The sequence below is a fragment of the Ranitomeya imitator genome, chromosome 6 (assembly GCF_032444005.1).
Source record: "Ranitomeya imitator isolate aRanImi1 chromosome 6, aRanImi1.pri, whole genome shotgun sequence".
In the NCBI taxonomy this organism is placed as follows: domain Eukaryota; kingdom Metazoa; phylum Chordata; class Amphibia; order Anura; family Dendrobatidae; genus Ranitomeya; species Ranitomeya imitator.
Window position 1 is genome coordinate 84232630 of NC_091287.1, and position 25638 is coordinate 84258267.

General features: G+C 45.7%; 1 protein-coding gene across 1 annotated transcript in view; it reads left to right on the plus strand.

Moving 5' to 3' along the window:
• Positions 1-25638, plus strand: part of SNX13 (sorting nexin 13) — a 133683-nt gene that overhangs the window by 16201 nt on the left and 91844 nt on the right. The window contains exon 2 of the mRNA XM_069729827.1: positions 18511-18623. Within this exon, the coding sequence (XP_069585928.1) occupies positions 18511-18623 (113 nt within the window). The remainder of the gene's footprint in view (positions 1-18510; positions 18624-25638) is intronic.

Genomic DNA, 25638 nt, shown 5'->3' on the forward strand with positions numbered 1-25638 from the left:
ATGTTTTGCTCTCCTAGAGTGATTAGGATATGCCATTGGTTTCTGATTGACTTCAAGAACTGCTAACAATCATTAAAATGAAATGAATGGGTGATAACAGACCACTGCACATGCCATGAACTGAAGCGCAGTGCCATTCAATAAACAATATTGAGACGCTTTCTTAAAGGATTTGTCCACTGCTGGGAAATCCCTACTTAATTCTGCGCCCCATAGAAAATAAAAACAACCTATACTCGGCTTTAAAGTGAGTAATAAGTAAGTTGGCTTATAGTGTGCATCTTCTTGCATGACCTCTCCCTGTAGTGCTAGATGTCCCGGGGAAGCACTTGACACTTGCCTGCAGGTGATTGGTCTCATACATTGAATAAGCACACTGTCCTGCCACAATTCTGTGTTGTGCACTTGGAGATGCTTTCTAATAGAGCGTTTGTGGATTATCTCTTTCTACCACTACAAGATCTTGCTGATATTTGCGGTTTGATTACATTGCTGTGATTTATAATCAGTTATATGATCCCCGCGCCATTAATCTGCATTATTAAGCTCCTGATGGGACACGTACTAACCACTGTGGCCGCGTTCCTCTCACTTGATTGGATTGGCCATTGATGTAATTGTGCTGATTTATGTGGGAGAGCTCTTGATCTTATTTGCAGGACGCTCCACTCTTCTGTCATACCTAAATTGTGCAAACCTTTCATTAATGGGGGTTTCCAGTGAAAACAAATTTAAAAAAACTCAATCACATCCAAACGTAGAACAAGTGTGAATAGGTGCTGAACTTAGTCACCAACTCGTATACAGTCAAATAAATAAGGCAGCACACTGCGGCGCTAAAACATGCAAACATGAAAACTGAAGTGCATTACTGCACTAGAAATATGAAAAAATGAGAGCGTTTAGCGCATAAATTGGCCCATTCCTGTGTACCTGGTAGCCACATTAAGGCATCTCTCGCATACCAGGTCCTACTTTTTCCTTTCCTCGCTGAGAATAAACATCTTCATCTGAATGGGTACCTATGAAACCTCTTCTTAGACTGAATTTCTCTCTCTCTGTGGAGGGGTAATGGACCTGCTGTGATTAAAACACCTGTGGCTAAGAGGAGGCGGAGTGCTCAGTCAGAAGGCTAAAGAATACAAATTTCAAAAAACTGACCGTCACATCTAAACATAGATCAAGTGTGCCCAGGGTACCCATTCGGATGAAGACGTTTATTCTCAGCGAGGAAAGGAAAGTGTAGGACCTGGTATACGAGAGATGCCTTAATGTGGCTACCAGGTACACATGAATTGGCCAATTTATCCGCTAAACACTCTCATTTTCCATATTTCTAGTGCAGTAATGCAGTTCAATTTTATTCGGACTCCCATGACAGCACTACGAGAGAGGGGATCCGCCCTTCAGGAACAGGAAACCTACAGATACAAAAGGGCGGTACCTCTCCCCATGCATCAGTTGGTTTCCTGTTCCTGGAGGGGCAGGATCCTACAGATGAATCTCGTAGAATGGATCCCAGGCCGGCCGGTCGAATCAGGTAGCGGGGGGGTCTCCTACCTCGACCGGTGCGGAAGCTCCTGGAAGACATCACGGTGGTCCTGGCTGGACTGCACGTCAGTGATGTAGACAGCAGGGAGCAGAGTCCAGAGGATTCCTGATCTCCGTTAGCGCCGGCGCCGGTAAGTATATCGCTCCTTCGGTCCATGTGGTGGTGCAGCACGGTGGTGATGTAGCGGTGCCAGGAGGGGAACGCTATCCGGAACGCTGCTGCGTGCTCTTCGGCGTCCTGCATCGCTCTCAGCGTTAGCTGGAGCGTTTCCGGTGCAGTGACGTCGAGGGGGCGGAGTCAGCAGGCGTTTCCGGTCTCTGGGTGACTGCGCATGCGCAGTTCATCCAAGATGGCGGCGCCCATCGATCCTGAACGCCGGTCTCCTCACACACTGCGCTGACCCCCCAGATGTAGTCTCATCAGCCGGAACCAATAGGAGTGGCGCCAGGCAGCCTGCTGACCGGTTCTGAGGGGGATTTAAGCAGGAGCTGGGAATAGAGCTCTGCCTTTGGTCACATCCACATCATGGAGAGTGATGGTGAGCGGCAGCTTCAGTTGCCGGAGGACGTGCGACAAAAGCCCACGGAGAAGGAGCATGCCAGAAGTGACCAGTCCAGCCGTAAAAGCTCGTCCAAGCAGGGATCCAGAGCATCGACTGGCAAAGAACCCCCTCGTGTTCCGGTACCTTTTTTGGCGTACACTGGTAAGAGATCTACGTGAATGCTCACTCAGTGACGCGGGCCCCTTATACTTTGTCATTTTAGGGAAAGAAAAGTGCAAAGTCGAAACATAAGGAGTGTGCCCTGTGTGAAGTCCCGTTACCAGATTCTTATATTAAAAAATTATGCGCCTCCTGTATACAACAGACGGTGAGGTCTACAGGAGTGGAGGGGTTGAGTGACATCAGGCTAGATAGATGGTATCACCCTTATTGTCCTCCCCTAGGTAGCGGAAGAATCTGCTTCTACGGCTAATCTGCGTGAGATGATCCGTACAGAAGTAAGGGAATCCCTGCGGTCTATGTCCCAGGAGGGGAGTTCAAAACAGAGAACCTCGGTGATCTCTGATTCATCAGAGGAAGATAAGGATGAAGGTTCCTATGGCTCAAATCTCTCTTCCTCGTCATCAGAAGAGGAATCTGGCCGATTCTGTCTGCCTCTGGACCGGGTAGATAAATTAGTTAAGTCGGTCAGAGGTACGATGGGCCTAGAAGAACCTAAGACTCCGCTTTCCCGTCAGCAACTAATGTTCAGTGGTTTGGAACACAAGAAGCGTAGGTCCTTCCCGGTGAATGATAAAATTCAAGACCTGATTCTCCGGGAATGGAAGAAACCGGAGAAGAAAGGCTCATTACCACCAGCCTTAAAACGCAGATATCCCTTTGAGGATACGACTGTGGATACCTGGGACAAGGCCCCTAAATTAGATGCTGCGGTAGCAAAGGCATCAAAAAAGGCCGCATTACCTTTCGAAGATATGGGATCCCTTAAAGACCCCCTTGACAGGAAGGCGGATACCTTCCTTAAAGGTACCTGGGAGATGGCAGCCGGATCGTTGAGGCCAGCGGTGGCTGCGACTTGTACAGCCAGATCCCTAATGGTCTGGCTGGAACAGTTGGAATCCCAGCTTAAGGAAGGCGCTTCCAGAAGTTCCATTCTAAGTGCGCTTCCGGTGATTCAAGATGCTGCGGCTTTCCTGTCGGACGCGTCGGTCGATTCGGTCAGGATGGCGGCCAGAGCAGCAGGACTCTCCAACGCGGCTCGTAGAGCCCTGTGGTTGAAATGTTGGTCGGGTGACATTCAATCAAGGTCCAAATTATGCGCTATCCCATGCAAAGGGGAATACCTCTTCGGACCAACCTTGGATGACCTGCTTGAAAAGGCTGGAGATGACAAGAAAAAATTCCCGAGTTTGTCATCATCTTCTTATCGGCGTCCATTCAACAGGAGGAGATTTGGTCGCGGAAGGAAGCGCGCATCCTCACCCGCTAGAGAGAATTTTAGATGGGAGGATAGACGCAGGAGAGGTACGGGTTACATGTTCCGCCGTTCCTCAAAAGAACGTAAGAAACCGGACCAATGACTAGCGATCCCTGTGGGAGGGAGATTGTCAGCCTTCTCTTCCGCATGGTCTAACATCTCAAATAGTGACTGGGTCCGAGGTATTATTTCAGAAGGTCTGAAATTAGAATTTATTCACTGGCCTCGGGATAAATTTATGTTAACCCCCTTACGTTCCTCCACTATTGAACAGACGGCTTTGGAGGCAGAAGTTGTGAGTTTATGCCTCAAAAACGTGCTGATTGAAGTTCCAGAGTCAGAAAGAGGGAGTGGATTCTACTCTCCCCTTTTTCTGATCCAGAAACCAGACAGATCATTTAGGACTATTATTAACCTTAAATCCCTGAATGAATACCTGGTTAAAGCCACATTTAAAATGGAGTCAATCAGCTCTGCAATTAAAATGTTGTTCAAACACTGCTTCATGGTAGTTGTGGACTTAAAAGATGCGTATTATCATGTTCCTATCCATGAAAACTTTCAGAGGTTTCTACGTGTGGCGGTGTCTATGGGGGGTATTGTTCGACATTTTCAATTTAGAGCCCTTCCCTTCGGCCTCTCAACGTCTCCCCGAGTATTCACTAAAGTAGTTGCGGAGGTCATGGCGCATTTACGTGAATCTGATATCCTCATAATTCCTTATCTGGATGATTTCCTGATAGTTGGGAACTCAGCAGACCATTGCCTTGCTCAGGTAAAAACAGCTATATCTAAGCTAGAGAATCTGGGCTGGATCGTGAATTATGAAAAATCCCGATTACAACCCCTAAAAAACCAGAGATTCCTAGGTCTGCTGTTAGATTCCGAGTCCCAACAATGCTGTCTTCCAACTGATAAACTGCGCCATATCCAACAACAGGTATTAAAAGCAATTAAAGAACCAACCATGACTCTTAGACAGGCTATGTCCTTGTTAGGTTCCCTAACTTCCTGTATTCCCGCCGTCCGTTGGGCCCAGTTCCACTCCAGACCTTTACAGTTTGACGTACTGAATTATGACAGAGTCTTACAGGGTTCCTTGCAGGGTCAGATGACATTGAGTCCAGAGGTTCTGACATCTCTTAGATGGTGGCTAAGGGAAGACAATCTGTCAGCAGGAGTTCCCTGGGTGACTCAAGTGACTCGGGTAGTTACGACGGACGCCAGCCCCACAGGGTGGGGGGCACACATGGGTGACGTGGTAGTCCAGGGTCTATGGGACCCCCAAACATCAGCCTCTTCTAATCAAAAGGAGTTGTTGGCGATTGAATTATCAATTAAGGAACTCCTCGTGTATCTACAGGGTCACCATGTCAAAATCCTCTCCGACAATCAGGTGGCAGTGGCCTACGTGAATCACCAAGGTGGAACACGCTCCGAGTCCCTGATGGAAATAGCGGACCGCCTGCTCCAGATAGCGGAAAACCATTTTCTATCTTTATCCGCAGTACATATAAAAGGGAAGGAAAATATAAAGGCGGACTTTCTAAGTCGAAACACCTTAAGACAAGGAGAGTGGTCTCTGAACACAAAAATCTTCAACCAGATTGTCCGCAGGTGGGGTCATCCAGAGGTGGACCTATTTGCCAACAAGGACAACAGAAAAACGAAAAAATTCTGTTCCTTGAATCCCAGGGAATATCCGCTGGTAGTGGATGCCTTCCTGATCAGATGGGATTTCCGGTTGGCTTATGCGTTTCCCCCGCTAAACCTGTTGCCTCTGGTGGTCAGAAAGATAAGGGAGGATCAAGCGAGAATCATACTGATCGCTCCGTTCTGGCCCCGAAGGGCTTGGTTCTCCTGGCTCAGGGCCATGTCGGTGGAAGACCCCTGGGTACTGCCAGACATCCCGGACCTACTTCATCAAGGTCCGATCAACCATCCACAAGTGAAGGGTCTACATTTGACGGCTTGGTCTTTGAAAGGTCACTGTTAAAAAACAGAGGATTTTCTCCAAACCTCATTGATACCCTTATGAAGAGTAGAAAACTCATAACAACTAAGATCTACTCTAGAACTTGGAGGAAGTTTCTGGCCTCTTCAAATTTTAATATCGAAGAGGGTTTACCAATTAACCAGATTCTAGAATTCCTGCAGAGAGGGCTAGAGCTAAATCTATCCACGAGTACGCTAAAAGTACAAGTCTCAGCCCTAGGGGCCTTATTTTCTTGCAACATTGCTGGTAATTATTGGGTATCAAGGTTCATCAAAGCAGCTAGTAGATCCAGACCTATACACAGGAATAGGTCAATGCCCTGGGATCTTAACCTAGTCCTCTCAGCCTTGACTAAAGAACCGTTTGAGCCTTTACATTCAGCCTCACTTAAATTACTATCCCTCAAAACAGCATTTTTGGTGGCAATTACATCTGCTCGTAGGGTAGGAGACATACAGGCTCTTTCTAGGCTGTCCCCCTATACAGAGTTTCTACAGGACAGAGTAGTCCTCAGACCAGATCCAGCTTACTTACCAAAAGTGGCCTCAGAATTTCATAGATCTCAGGAGATAGTTCTACCATCATTTCTCCCTAATCCTTCTAATTCCAAAGAGGAGTTACTCCATACGTTAGATGTTAGGAGATGTCTCTTAGAATATATATCAGTCACTGATGCTTGGAAGAGAGAGGAGGCGTTGTTTCTATCTTTCCAAGGTCCCAGGAAAGGTCTTAGAGTGTCGAAGTACACGCTAGCGAAGTGGATTAGGGAGGCTATCTCTCTGGCTTATACTGCAGGTGGAGGTCCAGCTCCGCAGAATCTGAGGGCACATTCCACTCGGGCCATGGCTGCATCCTGGGCTGAGAGATCTGGAGTTTCCATCGACCAGATATGTAAGGCAGCTACGTGGTCATCCCCTTCCACCTTTTTCAAGCACTATAGGTTGGACTTGGGGTTCTCTTCTGATCTCACCTTCGGGTTAAGGGTGCTACAGGCTATAGTCCCTCCCTAAGGTAGTTTACATCTCTGTAATTCTCTCGTAGTGCTGTCATGGGAGTCCGAATAAAGCATTAAGCTACTTACTGGTAGCGGCATTTTTCGGAGGCCCATGACAGCACCCTTAGTTCCCTCCCTATTCACGTGGGGGTTGCACTTCCCATAATGTATATAATGAGATAGATAGATCTCACGTGTGGTATATAGTTCATTATGATTGATTATTTTTGGACATAAACTGTATATAATGTATGTTTGTGTGCTACTAACCGCGGTAGTCCTCTCAGGCTCTAATATACAACTGATGCATGGGGAGAGGTACCGCCCTTTTGTATCTGTAGGTTTCCTGTTCCTGAAGGGCGGATCCCCTCTCTCGTAGTGCTGTCATGGGCCTCCGAAAAATGCCGCTACCAGTAAGTAGCTTAATGCTTTCATGTTTCATGTTTGCATATTTTAGCGCTGCAGTGTGCTGCCTTATTTATTTGACTGTATACGAGTCCAGTGAAAACAAGTAATTGCCCATCCACAGCATAGGTGATGACTTGCTGATCAGTGGGGGACCGAGGATGTCACTGCGAGTATTCGTCTATATTATTCTCCATGGGGCCCTGAATTAAGCTGGGGCTGCCCTGTAGTGATCTCTGTCTCTAAACATGGTAGGGATCCTAGAGTTCAGAACTACACAGATCAAAAATGGAAGGACGGCATATTTGTCAGCTAAATGTCTTCACATTCCAAGATCGGGGCAAACCCCTTTGAGCAGGAAATGTTCATGTATTACGGAATAATTGCCTTACTTTGAACTCTTGAGGAGCCGGGATTTGTGATGACAGTTTGTAGCTTTGCTTTCCCTTTGTTAGAGTTGTTTTAGCAATTCCTCGTTAATGGCCTCTGGTATTCTGTGAATGACAACCTGTTTGTAAAGAGTTTTCCCCGGCCTGGCATGTTTTTTTGGCATTCAATCTGACTGCAGCTTGCAGAATCGGTCCAGTGTGCAGTATACATGCTGTCAGGATTCTGCTGCTGTTTGCCCGCTGGAGCAGTAGTCATGTGGATGCTCATCTATGCTCATGTGCCGACTATCTTCTGTTCCTGCTTCTTTCAGTGTTCTATTGGAAGATGTAGGATGAGAATCTAGTCGGCACGCGAGCGGTCATGTGACAACTGCAGCAGCCGAATCCTGACTGTGCATATTGTGCATTTTTGCAAACTTATTGAAATGAATCTAAAGTAGAAAATGAAACCGTATTGTGCAGTCTTGATTAAAATGTTAGACTATTTTATGCCCACAGCTTCTATGTAGGCCAATGTGTGTCCATGCTTGGTCTACGAATTTCCTCTGCCTAGTATAACTCTGCCTTTATCTCTTCTGCCTCCCTCACTACTGTTAGCATAGAATAACACACAGAATCAAGGTTTTCCTGTAATTATGGACACACACCGTTCTGCATGGTCACTGTACATAGGATGCTTTTATTTTGGATGCGTTGGTGCTATAAGCGGCAGGTTACAGAAGTGCACAGAATGGCGCTGTTTGTTGGTACTTGTGTTGTTCATCAAGTTTTGCACCAACTATGAGATCAAAGTTATCACAACCGTGTGGATGTTCCGAGTATCCTATGATGTAACACAATGCTCGGCTTTCTCACACTTTAAGTGCCCCATAAATGTTTAATAGGGCTATGGTTAGGTGACTGGAGGGAGGTCTGTGTCAGCCGGCTCTTCTTCATCTGTGGTCTTCAGGTCATTCCTGTATATTCTTACATCTAGGGCTACAGATTTACAACGGAGATTTAATTTGAAAATTTCTGATAAAATCTGTATGGTTACTTGTGGCGCATTTTACCCTTTGGTGTGCACTTTGTGGATTTTTTAATGAAAACCTGTAACCAATGAATTGTTTTAATCTCCGTGTGTATCCCACCCCTGAGACCTGCATGTATCTAGGGAATGGTATCCGTCATGGGCTGCCAGGTCAGGAAAGGTGGTCGTGCGTGTACCACTCTCCATTTACGTGTATAGGTCTTCTGAATATTGGCCAGCCATTTACAGAACCCTTACAAATGAATAGAGATCTTTGCACAGTCACCTTTATATTCCCGGTGGCGCACCCAACCACATGGAAGAATTGCTGCATAAATCTGCAGCCGTAAAAATGTGCCATCCTCCCGGCCAGCACGGACCCGTGTACCAGTGTCAGGACTGCATTTGTTGTGCGCTCTCGGCATTGCCTTCCTGCTTTTCTTATCATTTGCATTCAGGGATCTGTCTCGCGGTCGGAGCAAGAAGTTTAAAATTAGCAACATGGCAATTAAAGTATTATTTTGAGCAAGGTCTCCTGGGGACTTTTCTGACGCATTAAGCAAAAATCTGATTTGAAAGGCTTCTGGCCAGACATTACCATCAGGATCACTCATGGTACACGTATGGGCAGAGTAACATGTTACTAAAAGAGCATCCCCCAAAATCCGAGGCCGACCCTGATGTCTACTGCTGATGTGCCCCATATCAGAGTTCCATGGAGCTGATCTGCAACACTTACATGTGGAATCCTATGGAAGAATAAATCCGCCTGTTCCTCCAGTAAATGTGTTTTTTTCGGAATCGTGGATAAAAATAAGTCTGGATTCTCTGCAGAGCCTGAAAGCGGTTGTAGAAACAATTTGTATTCACGTGTCTAATGTTAGCAGATATAATGGGGATTTCAGCCTAAGTCCCTAGACTGCACTCATTCCTTGTGGCCACGATCACATAACCAAAACGTTTTTTGTCGCTATTTTGAAACTACCGAAAAATGATGCGTTATTGCTGCATCGTATGCACGCCGCATTAATATTTTAGTCCAAAAGGTCTGAACTTTTAGCAGCATTGTAGAAAACTTCTTCTATGTGTGAACATGGCCCCAATTATTCCTACCTGTAACGTCTTTATCTGGCCTTCAACCCCGCTGCATTCGTTTCTTCTCAATGCGATCAGGCGGTCTGGAGGGTCTCTGGACCCCTCGTGATCGTACGTTTATCACCTGTTCTGTGGATGGGTAATGCATGTTTAGTGGTAAGTGTTTTGTTTAGTTTAGTGTGATGTTGGGAATATGGTCGGGGTCAGGCAGCTGTATCTTTCTCCGCGTGCTGTAACCAGGCCATCGGTCCATGTGAAAAACTGCAGCATTGAGCCAGTCTGGTCCATTTTACACCCAGGGACGTTCTCTGTCCTGAATTTTAAGGTACCGTTACACTAGACGATATCGCTAGCGATCCGTGACGTTGCAGCGTCCTCGCTAGCGATATCGTCCAGTGTGACAGGCAGCAGCGATCAGGCCCCTGCTGTGCTGTCGCTGGTCGGGGAAGAAGGTCCAGCACTTTGTTTCGTCGCTGGATCTCCCCACAGACATCGCTGAATCGGCGTGTGTGACACCGATTCAGCGATGTCTTCGCTGGTAACCAGGGTAAACATTGGGTTACTAAGCGCAGGGCCGCGCTTAGTAACCTGATGTTTACCCTGGTTACCATCGTTAAAGTTGAAAAAACAAACGCTATATACTTACCTACCGCTGTCTGTCCCCGGCGCTGTGCTTCTCTGCACTGGCTGTGAGCACAGCGGCCGGAAAGCAGAGCGGTGACATCACAACCGTCCTGTTTGAGTTGGCCGTCATTCACACATCCGTAGAAGTGTCACCATCTGAGGAAGAAAGCGCCTTGACCGTCAGGTGTCCACCTAGTTGCTTCTAGTTTTTTTTCTTTTTTTCCCTCATCCCTTTTTATCTTCACTAAGGCAAGTAAATTGTCTGATTTTTTTTTTTTCATTTTTTTTTCATTTTTTTTAATCCGTTGTCTCTTAATGGGAACCGGTCACCAGGTTCCACATCTCAGAGCATCATAATGTAGAGAAAGAGACCCTGATTACAGCAATGCTACTTCTTGAGCTGTTTGATGCAATTCTGAAGTACTGTAATCCCTGATTTACCTGCTGCTAATCTAGTAATTCTCTAATGCTGAGCTCTGTATAACCTCACCCACACCACTTATAGCTTTCTGCATATGCACTGTGCACACAGAAAGCTGCCAATCAGTGGTGGGGGCGAGACTACACTGAGCTCATGAATATGAAGGACTGCATGGCAGTCCTCTAGTGATGATCTCCTGCTGATAAATAAAACTTTTTTTTTTAAATTGAAACTGTAATTAGCAGCCCAGTAAGTGACACATCGCTGGAATCAGGGTTTTAGCCCCAGCATTATGCTGCTCTCAGATTAGTGGGCAAAAACCTGGTGACAAAACTGATAAAATTGCAGTACAAAGTATGCCTTTATTCTATCACCTGATTTACATAGTTAGGCCGGGGTCACACTAGCATAGAACACGGACGAGTGCTATGTGAGAAAACATCACATCGCACTCGGACCAGTGTTAATCTATGGGGCAGCTCCCATCACCGCTTTTTTCCTCGGCTGTATTCAGCGTGCGAGTGAAATCGCAGCATGTTGTGATTGTACCCGTATATCATCTGAGTCTCGCCAATGTAAGTCTATGGGTGCGAGGAAAAATCGGACACCACAGGGACCATCTGTCTAGCTTGCGACAAATACGCACACATTTTCCTCATTTTAGCCCATTGAGCCATAAAATTCAATGGGGAAAATCGGTGAGAAATGTAAAGCCGTATGTATGTCATACGGATACATAAGTGCGAGAAAATCTCATTGCAAATGCATTACACATGGATGATGATGCGGAGAACACTCCTGCGACCCTCAGCAGGGAGACTCCGACTGATTTTCCATACGGTAAGTGTGACCCCGGCCTTACCCTTAAACTATAATTGTCGGGTCTGATCAGCAAAATTCTTTGCTTTGTCATTTTATTTATTTACTTTTTTTCTTCCCTTCTTCCAAGAGCGATAACTTTTTTTTTTTTTTTCCCCTTCACATAACCAATATGTGGGCTTAAATTTTTTTTTTTTTTAAGGGGACAAGTTGTAGTTTTCAATTACACCATCCATTTTATTATATAATGTACAGTACTTGAAGACTGTGAAAAATCCACGTGTTGAAATTACACAATTCCACAATAGTTTTTTTTATATTTGTTCTTACTACTGTAAAAATGACCTGGAGCAATAATTCTACAATTCACAGCAATACCAAACTTGTGTAGTCTCTCTTTTTATTTAACTTTTTTTTTTCTTGTCACCATTTTTCAAGACCCCCATTGGTTTCACTTTTCCATCAGTGGAGTTGTGTAAGGGTTTGTTTAGCTTTTTGTTTAGCTTTTCTTTCTTTCTTTTCTTTTTTTTTGATAATTTGGGCTAGACACCAATGTTTTGATCACTTTTTATTACGGTACTTTGTTTTGTGTTGCTGCAGTTAACAAAAAAACTCAATTTAGCAGTTTTAATTTTTTTTCCTCACTAAATGTGGCTGTAGAATTTTGATCCTTCCAGCGCACACACTGGATTTTCCCGTTGTCTACCCCGGGATAGACGGATATCCCCTCTAAAAACGAAATTAAGACGTCACATGACCATGACCATGGCATTGGCTGACTGATTGCCATGAATGTTATGTCATTACTTGGCCTTCCACATGGAGAGCTGGGTGGGTTAGGCATTCGGTCGTGGAGACCTGGGTGGGTTAGGCATTCGGTCGTGGAGAGCTGGGTGGGTTAGGCATTCGGTCGTGGAGAGCTGGGTGGGTTAGGCATTCGGTTGTGGAGAGCTGGGTGGGTTAGGCATTCGGTCGTGGAGAGCTGGGTGGGTTAGGCATTTGGTCGTGGAGAGCTGGGTGGGTTAGGCATTTGGTCGTGGAGAGCTGGGTGGGTTAGGCATTTTGTCGTGGAGAGCTGGGTGGGTTAGGCATTCGGTCGTGGAGAGCTGGGTGGGTTAGGCATTCGGTCGTGGAGAGCTGGGTGGGTTAGGCATTCGGTCGTGGAGAGCTGGGTGGGTTAGGCATTCGGTCGTGGAGAGCTGGGTGGGTTAAGCATTCGGTCGTGGAGAGCTGGGTGGGTTAGGCATTCGGTCGTGGAGAGCTGGGTGGGTTAGGCATTCGGTCGTGGAGAGCTGGGTGGGTTAGGCATTCGGTCGTGGAGAGCTGGGTGGGTTAGGCATTCGGTCGTGGAGAGCTGGGTGGGTTAAGCATTCGGTCGTGGAGAGCTGGGTGGGTTAGGCATTCGGTCGTGGAGAGCTGGGTGGGTTAGGCATTCGGTCGTGGAGAGCTGGGTGGGTTAGGCATTCGGTCGTGGAGAGCTGGGTGGGTTAGGCATTCGGTCGTGGAGAGCTGGGTGGGTTAGGCATTCAGTCGTGGAGGTGGAACAGCTTAGTTCAAGATGTCATTATATTTAGCATCCTATTATTTTCTGAAATTTCCCCTGATCTCTGCAAACCCCCAGAAAATCAATTCAATCCAGGAGAGAGAATTCCGGTATTTATTTTTATTTTTTTAATCTAATAAAATGAGCCTCCTATGGAGACAGTCCTCCCCAGCGCAGTCTTATCAGATACGGCGTGCTTATTCCTGTAGTTACACTGCGGCACCATGTGAACAATATGGCCGCAGGTTATTACCGCATTAAATGTTAGATCTAGCCGCCACACCCCTAGAACCCTTAGATGTTTAACTTTTATTTCTGTATTTTTTTTTTTTTTTAAATGGTCTGAGGAATAGTTTTTTCATTTTTTTTTTTTTCTTACATCCGAGGACATTAGCCCTGGTTCCCTTGTGCGTACAAGGGTTAAATGATGATGGTGTCGCTTTCCTATCTACATTCTGACACCTCTGTATTATTTTCGCCACTAAGCACATTGGAAGTGGTAAGATATATTTTCAGAAGTCGCTTTGTCACTTGATTTCACAACGTTCGCGGTTTTGTATGTTTAGCCCCCTCATCTGCAGGGAAGCGTGAAGACGCTCGCACGTTGTTCCTGAGCGGTGGGTTTTCTTCTTCCGTTTGGTTCCTTTTCTGAAGAGCATGATATTGTGTAAGGGTCTTCACATGTCCAGGTGTCCGTGTGTCACCGATCCGGTAATTAAAGAAAAACGGATCTGGTACAAATGGAGCTCAGATGGTAAAAGGCATTGCCACTGAAAAGGAGACGCGGAAGAGCCTTCCATTCCCGTTCAGATGAATAAGTCCTGTACTGGATCATTGTGTTTGTTTTATTGAGCGCAAAAAGGAACCAGAAAATGCAAATAAGTACGGACCATGTGAACAGAAGCCAAATCTGTACGTAGAACGAGCCGTGTAGATGGTAACGGTAGTAATGGCAGCAGAAAGTCCTGGAGGAGTTTATAAGATCTAGTGTAAAGGCAATCTGGCGACAGTCCGGTGTCAACCAGTTATGTTTGGGCTTTAATTCTTGAGTTGTCAGTGCTTTTTTAGCTTTTGTATGTAGCCCTGTGTTCTGGAAGTGGTTAGGTCCGGTAGTGATGCCCCGCAGCGGTATTACTGCTGTGGATGTCCCTGTGAGAAAGGTTCTGGGTAGCCAAATATTGCGTTAACTTGTATGCGCAGCACAAAATTGCCATGCTGTGGATAATTTTTGATAGTTGCACTGCGGATATTATTCACAGCATGTTCATTACATTTCTTAAGTCACTGGATGGGCTCAGACAGGAGTATGTATAACCCATACATACCCCCCAGTCCCAGCTCAGAGACCGGCGAATCCCCCCAAGTGCGTGCGATGGGGAGATTCATTAGTCTGCCGCCTGCAGACTTATCAATTTGGACCGGACAACCCCTTTTAAGTGGTAGAAATTTTTCTGGCTCAACACAGGAATTAAAGAAAACCTCTCCTTTTAAAAGCTATTTCTAAGGCTTCGTGCAGATATCCATTTTTTGCATGCATGTCCTATCCATGTTCACTGATAGATCTTGTACCCATTATGGTCTGTGAGGCTCTTTACATGTGTTTTTTACTTGTGGATTTTAAAGGGAATCTGTCCTCTTGTTTTTGTACTTCATCTGACAGCAGTATAGTGAAGAGACAGAGACCCTGATTACAGTGATGTGTCACTTCCTAGGCTACTTGTTGTCCTTTTGATAAATTACTATTTGGTGTGTTGCAGATCTACCAGGTCGCTTTCTGAATGCAGAACTCTATAACCCTGCCCACACCACTGATTGGCAGCTTTCTGCCTACGCACAGTGTACACAAATATCTGCCAATCGGCGGGGGCTCCATTATACAGAGATCATGAATATGGAGGACTACATGCCAGCAATTGTATTATTCCTCTAGTGATCTCCTTCTGGTAAGAATAGTGATTTTTATCAAAACTACAACATGCAGCTCAGTAAGTGACTCCATTGCTGGAATCAGGGTCTCTGTCTCTACATTATGCTGCTCTCAGATTAGGTGGCAAAACATGACGACAAATTCCCCTCAAAAAAGATAAAGTAGATATAAAATAAGACAAAACATGGAGCCTTGTTTGTCATCGGAGCGCTGTCTGTTTCTTCCTGTTTGACGGCAGGACAACCTTGGACATTATTTTTGCATATAAGAAAAACAGATTCCACAGTGATAGCAAAAGTGGAGACAGGGACCAAAAATACATGAGAACCGGATGCAGTACATTGTGTAAACAAGAGCATGCTTCATGTATTCTAGTGTACTGACAGACGCCGTATAGCGTTACCTGTAAGGTTATTTATTTTACTTCACTCCAACAATTGTTTCCCCATAGAGGAAGCTTCACTCCAACATCACTGATTGGTGACCAAATTATTGGAGCGTTCTAATTAGTAATTACAGAAGAATACTGAGGACAGGAAAAGCACCAGGGATTCCTCCATACCCCAGGCGCAGATACTAGGTGGGCTTCTAACATAACCTGCCTTCTAGTATAGGAAGAGCGCAGCCTCTCCGGTCACCGTGTGAAAAAGATGTTTGTGGAGTGTTGGAGGAGCGTTTTATTATTATTATTATTATTATTATTATTATTACCCCCGGCCAATGCTACAGTGTAACAGGGTGCGGAGCTTATACTAATATTCACCCGCCACCATCTGCACATACACAGCCGGCTACTGATCGGAGATGGTCTGTTCTCTGGCAGCAAATCCAAAGAAATGAGCCGCAGCACATGTGACACACGGGCAGTGTGTAGAAGCACGTTCACACTGTGGCCATTTAACAGGTAAATCATATCCCCTATAGTAAGTAGATGCATAATTAGTAATAGGACATGTAAATAACGGGCTGCTTTGTTAGCACTGTTTTGATCAAAATGCATAAAAGCCATCCCACCACCACAAGGTGTACCCCAATCCTGGACTGTCCCTGTGTCAGCCTCAATATATGTGGGGACAAAGCAGGACCGGGACCGAGGACCTTCCCAATGGGGTACACCTTGTCGTGGTGGGATGGCTTTTACGTTTTTATTTAATTTTTTTAATCAAAACATTAACAAGGTACGATCTGTTATATACATGTACTATTATATTTACTTACTGCAGGGTAGATGCTCATTTTGTTTTTAGAGTAGGTTTTGCGGTCAGAAAACTGTAATCTGGGAAGTCCGGTCATCAGACAGGGCAAAGTATTTTCAAAATGAATTTTTTAACAGGACGCTACCTGAGATTTTTCTATCTCTCTTGTAAAGTGGTAGATGAAACCTTTTCATATATGGGATGATCATATATTATCATTCAGTACTGGTCCGTCTTTCATACTTTCTCCACTCTGCCTGTTGTTACCCTTTTGCAATAATATTTGACAAATTAGGGTGGTTTCACACTTGCGTTTTTGTCTGCAGCGTTTTTTTTCAAAAAAACGCATGCGTTTTTTTTTCCTATATTTAACATTGAAAACGCATGCGTTTTTTTGTGTACGCGTTTGGTCGCGTTTTTTGACGCATGCGTTTTTTTACTGCATGCGTTCATTTTCTGAAATGCTACTTGTAGTATTTTTAGAAGCGTTTTTTGGACCAAAAAAAAACGCATGCGTTTTCATGCGGTTTTTTTGGGGTCAAAAAATACATTGGAGTCAATGGGGACGCATGCGTTTTTTGGTGCATGCGTTTTTTGCGGTAAAAAACGCATGCATTTTTTTATTAAAAAAACAGAAAACACACTGATATGCCACCCCCCAACATAAAGGTGATAAAGGGAACCTAACCCTACCCCTAACCCTAAGGGATCCTAACCCTACCCCTAACCCTACCCCTAACCCTAAGGGATCCTAACCCTACCCCTAACCCTAATCCTAACCCTACCCCTAACCCTAAGGGATCCTAACCCTACCCCTAACCCTAAGGGATCCTAACCCTACCCCTAACCCTAAGGGATCCTAACCCTAACCCTAATCCCTTTATGGTTAGGGGTAGGGTTAGGGTTAGGATCCCGTAGGGTTAGGGGTAGGGGTAGGGTTAGGGTTAGGGGTAGGGTTAGGGGTAGGGTTAGGGTTAGGATCCCTTAGGGTTAGGGGTAGGGTTAGGGGTAGGATCCCTTAGGGTTAGGGGTAGGGTTAGGGGTAGGATCCCTTTAGGGTTAGGGTTATGATCCCTACACCTAACCCTACCCCTAACCCTAACCTTAACTATTTCTGTTTATAGTGGTTTTTTTTACTTTATTTTGATGATTGGCAGCTGTCACACATTTCTCAGCATGCATTTAAAAAACGCAAACGCATGTAAAAACGCATGTAAACGCGTCAAAACGCCGCGTTTTTTTCACCACATGCAAAAACGCATGCGTCAAAAAAACGCAGCGTTTACACGCGTTTACATGCGTTTTTTCACCATGCGGTTTTTTGCGTTTTTTACCGCAAAAACGCACCCGAAAAAACGCCAATGTGAAACCAGCCTTACCTCCACTTCCCTATCCGGGTTAGTTATTCCAGAAGATGAGTTTCCTGTTTATATGGATGTGATGGAAGAGAGACTGAACCACAATTTTTTTTACCCTTCTTTCTCGGCACTAGTCAGTACGTCTCCTAACCGCTGATAGATGATTGGTCGGAGACAGATTTGTACATGAGGAATCCTATGCGTTTTGGGATTCGTAGGCCAGGTTTGCAGCACTGAAGCCGGACATGACTAAGGCTATGTGCACACGTTGCGGATTTGCCTATGGAATTTTTTGTGCTGATTCTGCATCTCTTGGTAGAAAACGCAGGTGCGGATTTCATGCGTTTTTTTGTGCGGATTTCATACGTTTTTGCCCCTGCGGATTTCTATAATGGAATTGGTACAAAAATGCTGCAGATCTGCAGAAATAAATGACATGCTCCTTCTTTTAATCTGCAGCGTTTTCCGTGCGGAATTTTCCGCACCATTAGCACAGCATTTTTTCCCCATTGATTTACATTGTACTGTAAATCACTTGCGGATCTTCAGTGTTTCTGCGTGGGAAAAAAAACGCTGCGGATCCGCAGAAAATCCGCAACTTGTGCACGCAGCTTAAAGTGCAGCTTCAGTGTGAACCTGGCCTCTGTGACTCGCAGAATTGGGTCAGCGTTGGACAAGTGTGGTCTGGATGCATTCTGTCTCCATAGTGCTGATGCAAGTCCTGACCTCCGCTCTACTGACCCAAACTGAGGGCATCATACACTCCCAATATGCTGTCCATATGTTTTGGCTGTGCTAATGATATTTCCCTTTTTTCTTTTCTTATTTATTTTTTTTAAGTAGGTTCTCCTTTTGAAAAATGTCTTCATAGCAATTCTGAACCATTTTTTTTTTTTCAAAGAACTTTTATAATTCTTAATTTTTTTTTTTAACTCCATGTCCTCTCCAGCCTGACTGACAGCTCCTCAGTGTCGTCCTTCCTCCTGAGGTCTCACCCTGCTCAGTACAAGCTGCGGCTGTCAGTCCGGCTGGGAGGGTCGGTGGAGATTGAATGCACTTGTCCCCATGAGCTCTACCTCTGTAACTAGACTCTTAAAATGCTTATTTTAATTTTTTTTTTAAATATGGTAACAAATGTACTGCTTTAATATCCGGCGTCAGTCACAATGGTGTAATCTCTTGTTTTCTTCTCTTTTTCTGCAGGCCAGGCTTTCCATATGGGGTTGGGGTAGTCTCGGTGGCGTGCTCTTCCTCATCACATTTGGACCCTTTGCTATATTTTACTTTGCCTTTTATATCCTCTGCTTCGTGGGTGGGTAAGTACTATGCGCTTTACAGGAGATACGTTATTTGTATGAGCGGCTGCAGGCCGTCCGGTCTCGCCGTCATTTCATTGTGAAAAGCCAAGAGATGTGCTGAAACCACTGAGAAGCGTTCAAGGGGTATATACATGTATGTGGTCACCGTCATCAACGCTTTCCATAAACGTATAAAATATATGACCTAATGCAGTCACCGGAAGGAAAGCGGCTCTCGGCGTGTAAAATCACACATTTATTGGGGTCCTTTATAACGTGCGGTCAGGGAGAGCGGATGAGCAGATGCGGCTGGTTTACATATAGAGACGCTCTATGGTCTGCTTACTGCTAATGCAATCCGTTTCTAATATGAATATGATTACCCGTATATAATATATGAAAAAGTGATCATGTGATCAATAGAGGCTGAGATATAAAATATATATATATATATACCAACTTGTATTGATCAAATGAATGCTTTGATCCTGCATAAGGGGGGAGCCCTAGTAGGTCACCCCTCCGAGTGGGCCTGTAGATAATGATGGGTTGTCTCTGTAATTTTATATTATTTAGTATACTGGAGTATTACGCTTATTACCATTATTACGGTCACATCTCTGCTTCTCCTCTGCAGTCAGAAGATCCTGTACTTTATGCGTTTCTTGAATACACACCCAGTAAACAAGATGTAATGGTTTTTCGGCTGATTACTCGCCACTCACTGATAGAATAGGACCCTGTGAGCAGATTTCACAGTTGCTGCCTTTGTTAGTCATGGCTATATCCGCCTGTAACGCGGTGCTTGTGTCCTGCCCACCATACCGTACGGAGAGTGAGAGGTGAGCCAATCTCTGCAGAAAGTGGTGCTGTACATGGTGATCTGGTTCTGCTGTGTTGGTAACGGACACGTAGCCGGTTTGGTTATTGGGTTTCTCACTCGCACAGATGTCAGCAGGAGACGCGTCACGTATTCGCCATTCACTCGGAATATCAGATTAGACTTCATTTTGTCGGTCTGATCTATCAAGGACGGAGTGACGGATCTGCTGTCCGGTGTTCAGATTCCAGATTTTTCTGACTATAGGAGGCTTAGACAGCGGAAAATACAAAAAAAATCTTACTAATGAAAACGATCCTAGTGTTCTAAGGAAGGAGCGGCGTAACGTCTTGAACTTTGGAGGTCTAAGATTGTACCTCCGTTTTTCTGAAGGAACCAGAATATAACCGGACACTGCCAAGACCTGTGACTACTGTTCAGATATGCATTTCTGTGTTGCAGTATTTAAACCCCTAAGTTTTTTTCCCCCCTCCCCCACATTCCAGTGCCCTTTTAATTATAGGTAGATTGTCTGGGGCCCGGAGACTCGCACCGATCACCGGGGGACCGGAGTGCTCTGCTTTGTAGCCGATGTTTGCCATTGAATTAGTACTATAATCTGTGCGCTCCGGCAGGGGAGGAAAGCTGGAGTGATCGTGATGGTCTCGAGGCCGGGATCCCAACAGATCTGCTTGTAATTAGATTAGAGGGCACTGAAGTATGAAAAGGCCTGTAAAAAGGGTACGTGCACGCAGTCATTATCTGCAAATGTTCATGTGTTGGCAGGGACAAACGCTGCATTACATAAGCACATTTTTGTTGCTTTTTTTTCCCCTTTTAAGGTACCGTCACACTTTAGCGACGCTGCAGCGATACCGACAACGATCCGGATCACTGCAGCGTCGCTGTTTGGTCGCTGGAGAGCTGTCACACAGACCGCTCTCCAGCGACCAACGATCCCGAAGTCCCCGGGTAACCAGGGTAAACATCGGGTTACTAAGCGCAGGGCCGCGCTTAGTAACCCGATGTTTACCCTGGTTACCATCGTTAAAGTAAAAAAAACAACCGCTACATACTTACCTACCGCTGTCTGTCCCCGGCGCTCTGCTTCTCTGGTCTGGCTGTGAGCACAGCGGCCGGAAAGCAGAGCGGTGACGTCACCGCTCTGCTTTCCGGCTGCCCGCCGCTCACAGCCAGACCAGAGAAGCAGAGCGCCGGGGACAGACAGCGGTAGGTAAGTATGTAGCGGTTGTTTTTTTTACTTTAACGATGGTAACCAGGGTAAACATCGGGTTACTAAGCGTGGCCCTGCGCTTAGTAACCCGATGTTTACCCTGGTTACCAGCGAAGACATCGCTGAATCGGCGTCACACACGCCGATTCAGCGATGTCAGCGGGACCTCAACGATCAAAAAATGGCCCAGGCCATTCCGACACGAGCAGCGATCTCACAGCAGGGGCCTGATCGCTGCTACGTGTCACACATAGCGAGATCGCTACTGAGATCGCTGTTGCGTCACAAAACTTGTGACTCAGCAGCGATCTCGCTAGCGATCTCGCTATGTGTGACGGGGCCTTTAGGCTATGTGCACATGTTCAGGATTTCTTGCAGAAAATTCCTGAGAATTCCGGACATTTTCTGCAAGAAATCCGCAAGAAAACCGCATGCGTTTTTGCCGCGTTTTTTTCCGGACACTTCCCAATGCATTTTGGAGTGGGAAATCCGCAAAAAAAACGGAAAATTAATGAACATGCTGCGTTTTTTGCCGCGATGCGTTTTTTTCGCGGAAAAAAAACGCATCATGTGCACAAAACATGCGGAATTCATTCTAAATGATGGGATGCTTATTGTATGCTTTTTTTTGCGGTTTTATAGCGTTTTTATCGGGAAAAAACGCAAAAAAAACGCAACGTGTGAACACAGCCTTACATGTGTTTTTGTTGCAGAATTTTCCCCTGTCATTAGTATGGGTGAAACCTGCACCAAGAATGCATGCTGCAAAAAAAAAAAAATTGACACGCTGCAGAATGAAATCTGCAAGGAGAAATTAAGCAATGTGCATCAGACTTAGGATTCTCATTCACTTTGCTAGTACTAGGAAGTTCTTCAGGTTTTGGGGAAACAGAAAAAGCGACAAAACCCCACATGTGCACATACGCTAATGGTTTACATCTTGTATATTGGACTTGGATCTGACGTGTAGTGGGTGCATAGACTGTCGCCTTGTTCCATAAGTGTGCCATTAGCACTGGTGTCAGTGCGGGAGATGCCTTTTTGGGTACAGGCCCTCTGCGGATGCCCCGCTGCACACTGTGCCCATGATCGGCTGCGTATGATCTTCTGTATTCCTGACTTTACTGATATTATTATTATTATTATTTATTTATATAGCACCATTGATTCCATGGTGCTGTACATGAGAAGGGGTTACATACAAGTTACAAATATCACATACAGTAAACAAACTAACAATGACGGACTGATACAGAGGGGCGAGGACCCTGCCCTTGCGGGCTTACATTCTACAGGATTATGGGGAAGGAGACAGTAGGTTGAGGGTTGCAGGAGCTCCGGTGTTGGTGAGGCGGTTGCTCCGGTGTTGGTGAGGCGGTAGCTCCGGTGTTGGTGAGGCGGTAGCTCCGGTGTTGGTGAGGCGGTAGCTCCGGTGTTGGTGAGGCGGTAGCTTCGTTGGTGATGAGGCAGCAGCGGTGTCAGTGCAGGCTGTAGGCTTTCCTGAAGAGATGAGTTTTCAGGTTCCGTCTGAAGGATCCGACTGTGGTTGATAGTCGGACGTGTTGGGGCAGAGAGTTCCAGAGGATGGGGGATATTCGGGAGAAGTCTTGGAGGCGATTGGATGAGGAGCGAATAAGTGTGGAGGAGAGAAGGAGGTCTTGGGAGGACCGGAGGTCACGTGAGGGAAGATATCGAGAGATTAGTTCAGAGATATATGGAGGAGACAGGTTGTGGATGGCTTTGTAGGTCAGTATTAGCAATTTGAACTGGATACGCTGAGGGAATGGGAGCCAGTGAAGAGATTTGCAGAGGGGGGAAGCGGAGGAGTAGCGAGGAGAGAGATGGATTAGTCGGGCAGCAGAGTTAAGGATGGACTGGAGAAGTGCAAGGGTGTTAGCAGGGAGGCCACAGAAAAGGATGTTGCAGTAGTCAAGGCGGGAAATGATGAGGGCGTGCACAAGCATTTTAGTAGATTGGGGGTTGAGGAAAGGACGGATCCTGGAGATATTTTTGAGCTGGAGGCGACAGGAGGTGGAAAGAGCTTGGATGTGTGGTTTGAAGGACAGGGCAGAGTCGAAGGTTACTCCGAGGCAGCGGACTTCGGGTACAGGGGAAAGCATGATGTCATTGACTGCGATAGATAGGTCAAGTAAGGAAGATTTGTGGGATGGAGGAAAGATGATGAGTTCAGATTTGTCCACATTGAGTTTGAGGAAGCGAGAGGAGAAGAAGGAGGATATGGCTGATAGGCACTCTGGGATTCTGGACAGCAGAGCGGTGACGTCTGGGCCAGAGAGGTAGATCTGAGTGTCGTCAGCATAGAGGTGGTACTGTAATCCATGGGACTTTGAGTTGTCCCAAGCCAAGTGTATAGATTGAGAAGAGTATGGGTCCTAGAACAGAGCCTTGGGGGACTCCAACAGAGAGAGGGTGGGATGAGGAGGTAGTATGGGAGTGGGAGACGCTGAATGTGCGGTTGGAAAGGTACGAGGCGATCCAGGATAGGGCGAGGTCTTTGATGCCAAAGGAGGAGAGGATCTGTAGTAGGAGGCAGTGGTCAACTGTGTCGAAAGCAGAGGACAGGTCTAGAAGGAGGAGTACAGAGTATTGTCCAGTAGCTTTGGCGGTAAGTAGGTCGTTAGTGATTTTGGTCAGGGCAGTCTCAGTTGAGTGATGGGGGCGGAAACCAGATTGTAGATTGTCGTACAACAAGTTAGATGAGAGGTGGGAGGAGAGTTCAGCATGGACGTGCTGCTCCAGGAGTTTGGAAGCAAATGGGAGCAGCGATATTGGGCGATAGCTGGACATAGCAGTTGGATCGAGGGTTGGCTTTTTAAGGATAGGCGTGATTGTGGCATGTTTGAACGCAGAGGGGAAGGTGCCAGAAGTTAGTGATAGGTTGAAGAGGTGGGTTAGGGATGGGATAAGTGTGGTGGTGAGGTTGGGGAGGAGGTGGGATGGGATGGGGTCGAGCACACAGGTGGTGAGGTGGGATTTGGAGAGGAGACAATTAAGTCCCCCTTCAGTGATGTTGGATAGGGAGGTTATGGGGTTTGGGCATTGGTCTGGTATACAAAGGGGTTGTGGTGGTTGAACAATAAAGTCTTGCCTTGTCTGGTCGATCTTATTTTTAAAGTGTGTGGCAAAGTCCTGATATTACACCATCCTTATCTGCTGCTTTCTCCTTGTGGATGCTCGCCGCGCTATGCTCTTTCCTGGAATTATGTGCACGCCTCGATATGACTGAGGTAGGTCTCCTCTGTGCTCGGGTTCATGCACCTGGTAAATAGTCACCTTTTTTATTGATAAGGTCGGTGCATTTACGCTATGATCATCTGCAATTACACATCTGTTTGCTGCAGTCACCTACGTTTCTTGGTGTTTACGATCCTAAGAGGTTGTAGGAGTTAATTCTAGTATGCAACTTCTGTGGAATAGATTTCAAGGCTCGGCTCTTTTTTTTTTTTTTTTTTTTTATAATGGTTTTAGTACAACATCCAGTACTCCAGATAAATCCAAATCACACAGTGCCCATGTGATGTAACAGTGAAGTACCTGGAAGTGCCTGGGGAAGCAGACGTCTAGAGTGCCAGCATTATACAGTGAGATATTAATGGCTGAAGATCTGCAATGTCATCTCTCTTCCTAATAATTTCCCAGGGTCAAAACTGATAGGGATCCCTTTTTTTAAGTGGAACTCTCCCCAGATTTCACAATATAAACTGTATGTCTTATGTGATAGTCACTGGTAAAGAGATGGATGAGATGTGTATCACTGAGGTTGTTGGCTTCAGTGATATAAACCTAGGGAAATTGCTCCAGCACACTAATTCCAAAGAGGGGTTAAACAGCCATTTTAAGGGTAAGGTTTTTTAAGTGAAGAGCTGTTCAGCATATCGCCTCCCCAGGGTGGGGTGTAGAAGGTGAATAGTCGGCTTTTTCAGTCTTTCGGTGGTGGATGTTCCTGGAGTTGTGAACTCTGAGCTGTGTGTGTACGTTGCAGTTCTCCTTGATTTGAATGTCTTTGCTAGAAGGATTAAGAAGGTGGTCTCTAAGCCAGGTGGGCTAACTAGCTCCATTGGATGGACTTGTTACTTTTGTTTTACCTTATATTGGACAAAGTCTGTATTTACGTATTCTGATGACGTGGATTATGAGGATTGCAATAAACCAGCCGGTCTTTAAATAGAAAACGGTTCCTTTGTCTATCTCTGTGCAGCCGAGTGAGCCGATCTACTGCAATTAATAAAAAAATGTATTCGACCTGATGAACCTGATGTACTTATTTTGAAAATCTTTAAAAATGTCTACATAATCCTGATATTAAAGAGAACATGCCATGTTGGACAATGCTATTAACCTGCAGATATAGGGTGTATTTAGTTAGAGAGACACCCGGCTGCCATACTGAAAGCATTGTGAGTGGGGGCAGTAGGCACGCTCTGGTGCTCACACTGGCAGCCATCTGTGCAGAGCCGGCTGTCAGTCAGTTCCGGGTCATGCTTACATGCAGGCATGATGCGGCCTCCCTTTCTTTGAGCTGGACATTACGTTTATTTGGCTTCCCATTGCTGAGTATCCATATTCAGACCCGGTCCTGCTTGGCCCTTAATCACATTGACGTAATTTTGATGCATGGCAAGGCTTTAATACTAGAGGTTAGAACCATCCCAATATGGGTACACCTTGACGCTGATCATCAATTTTAATTCCTTAAAGATTACCTTCCTAGACAAGTGTTTTACTTATTAACCCCTTGATGACACAGGATATACATTTACATCATATTTAATGTCCCTGCCTTTGATGTGGGCACCGCACGCCAAGCCCACATCTTTCCCGGAAGATGATACAGTAGCTGATTTAATCAGCCGTCATGTGCCTCTATCAGCCACGAGTGGAGTGGAGCCAGCAGCCATTAACCGGTTAAATGCTGCTGTCGATTTCCGACCGCGCCATTTGGCATGCGCTAGCAGGAA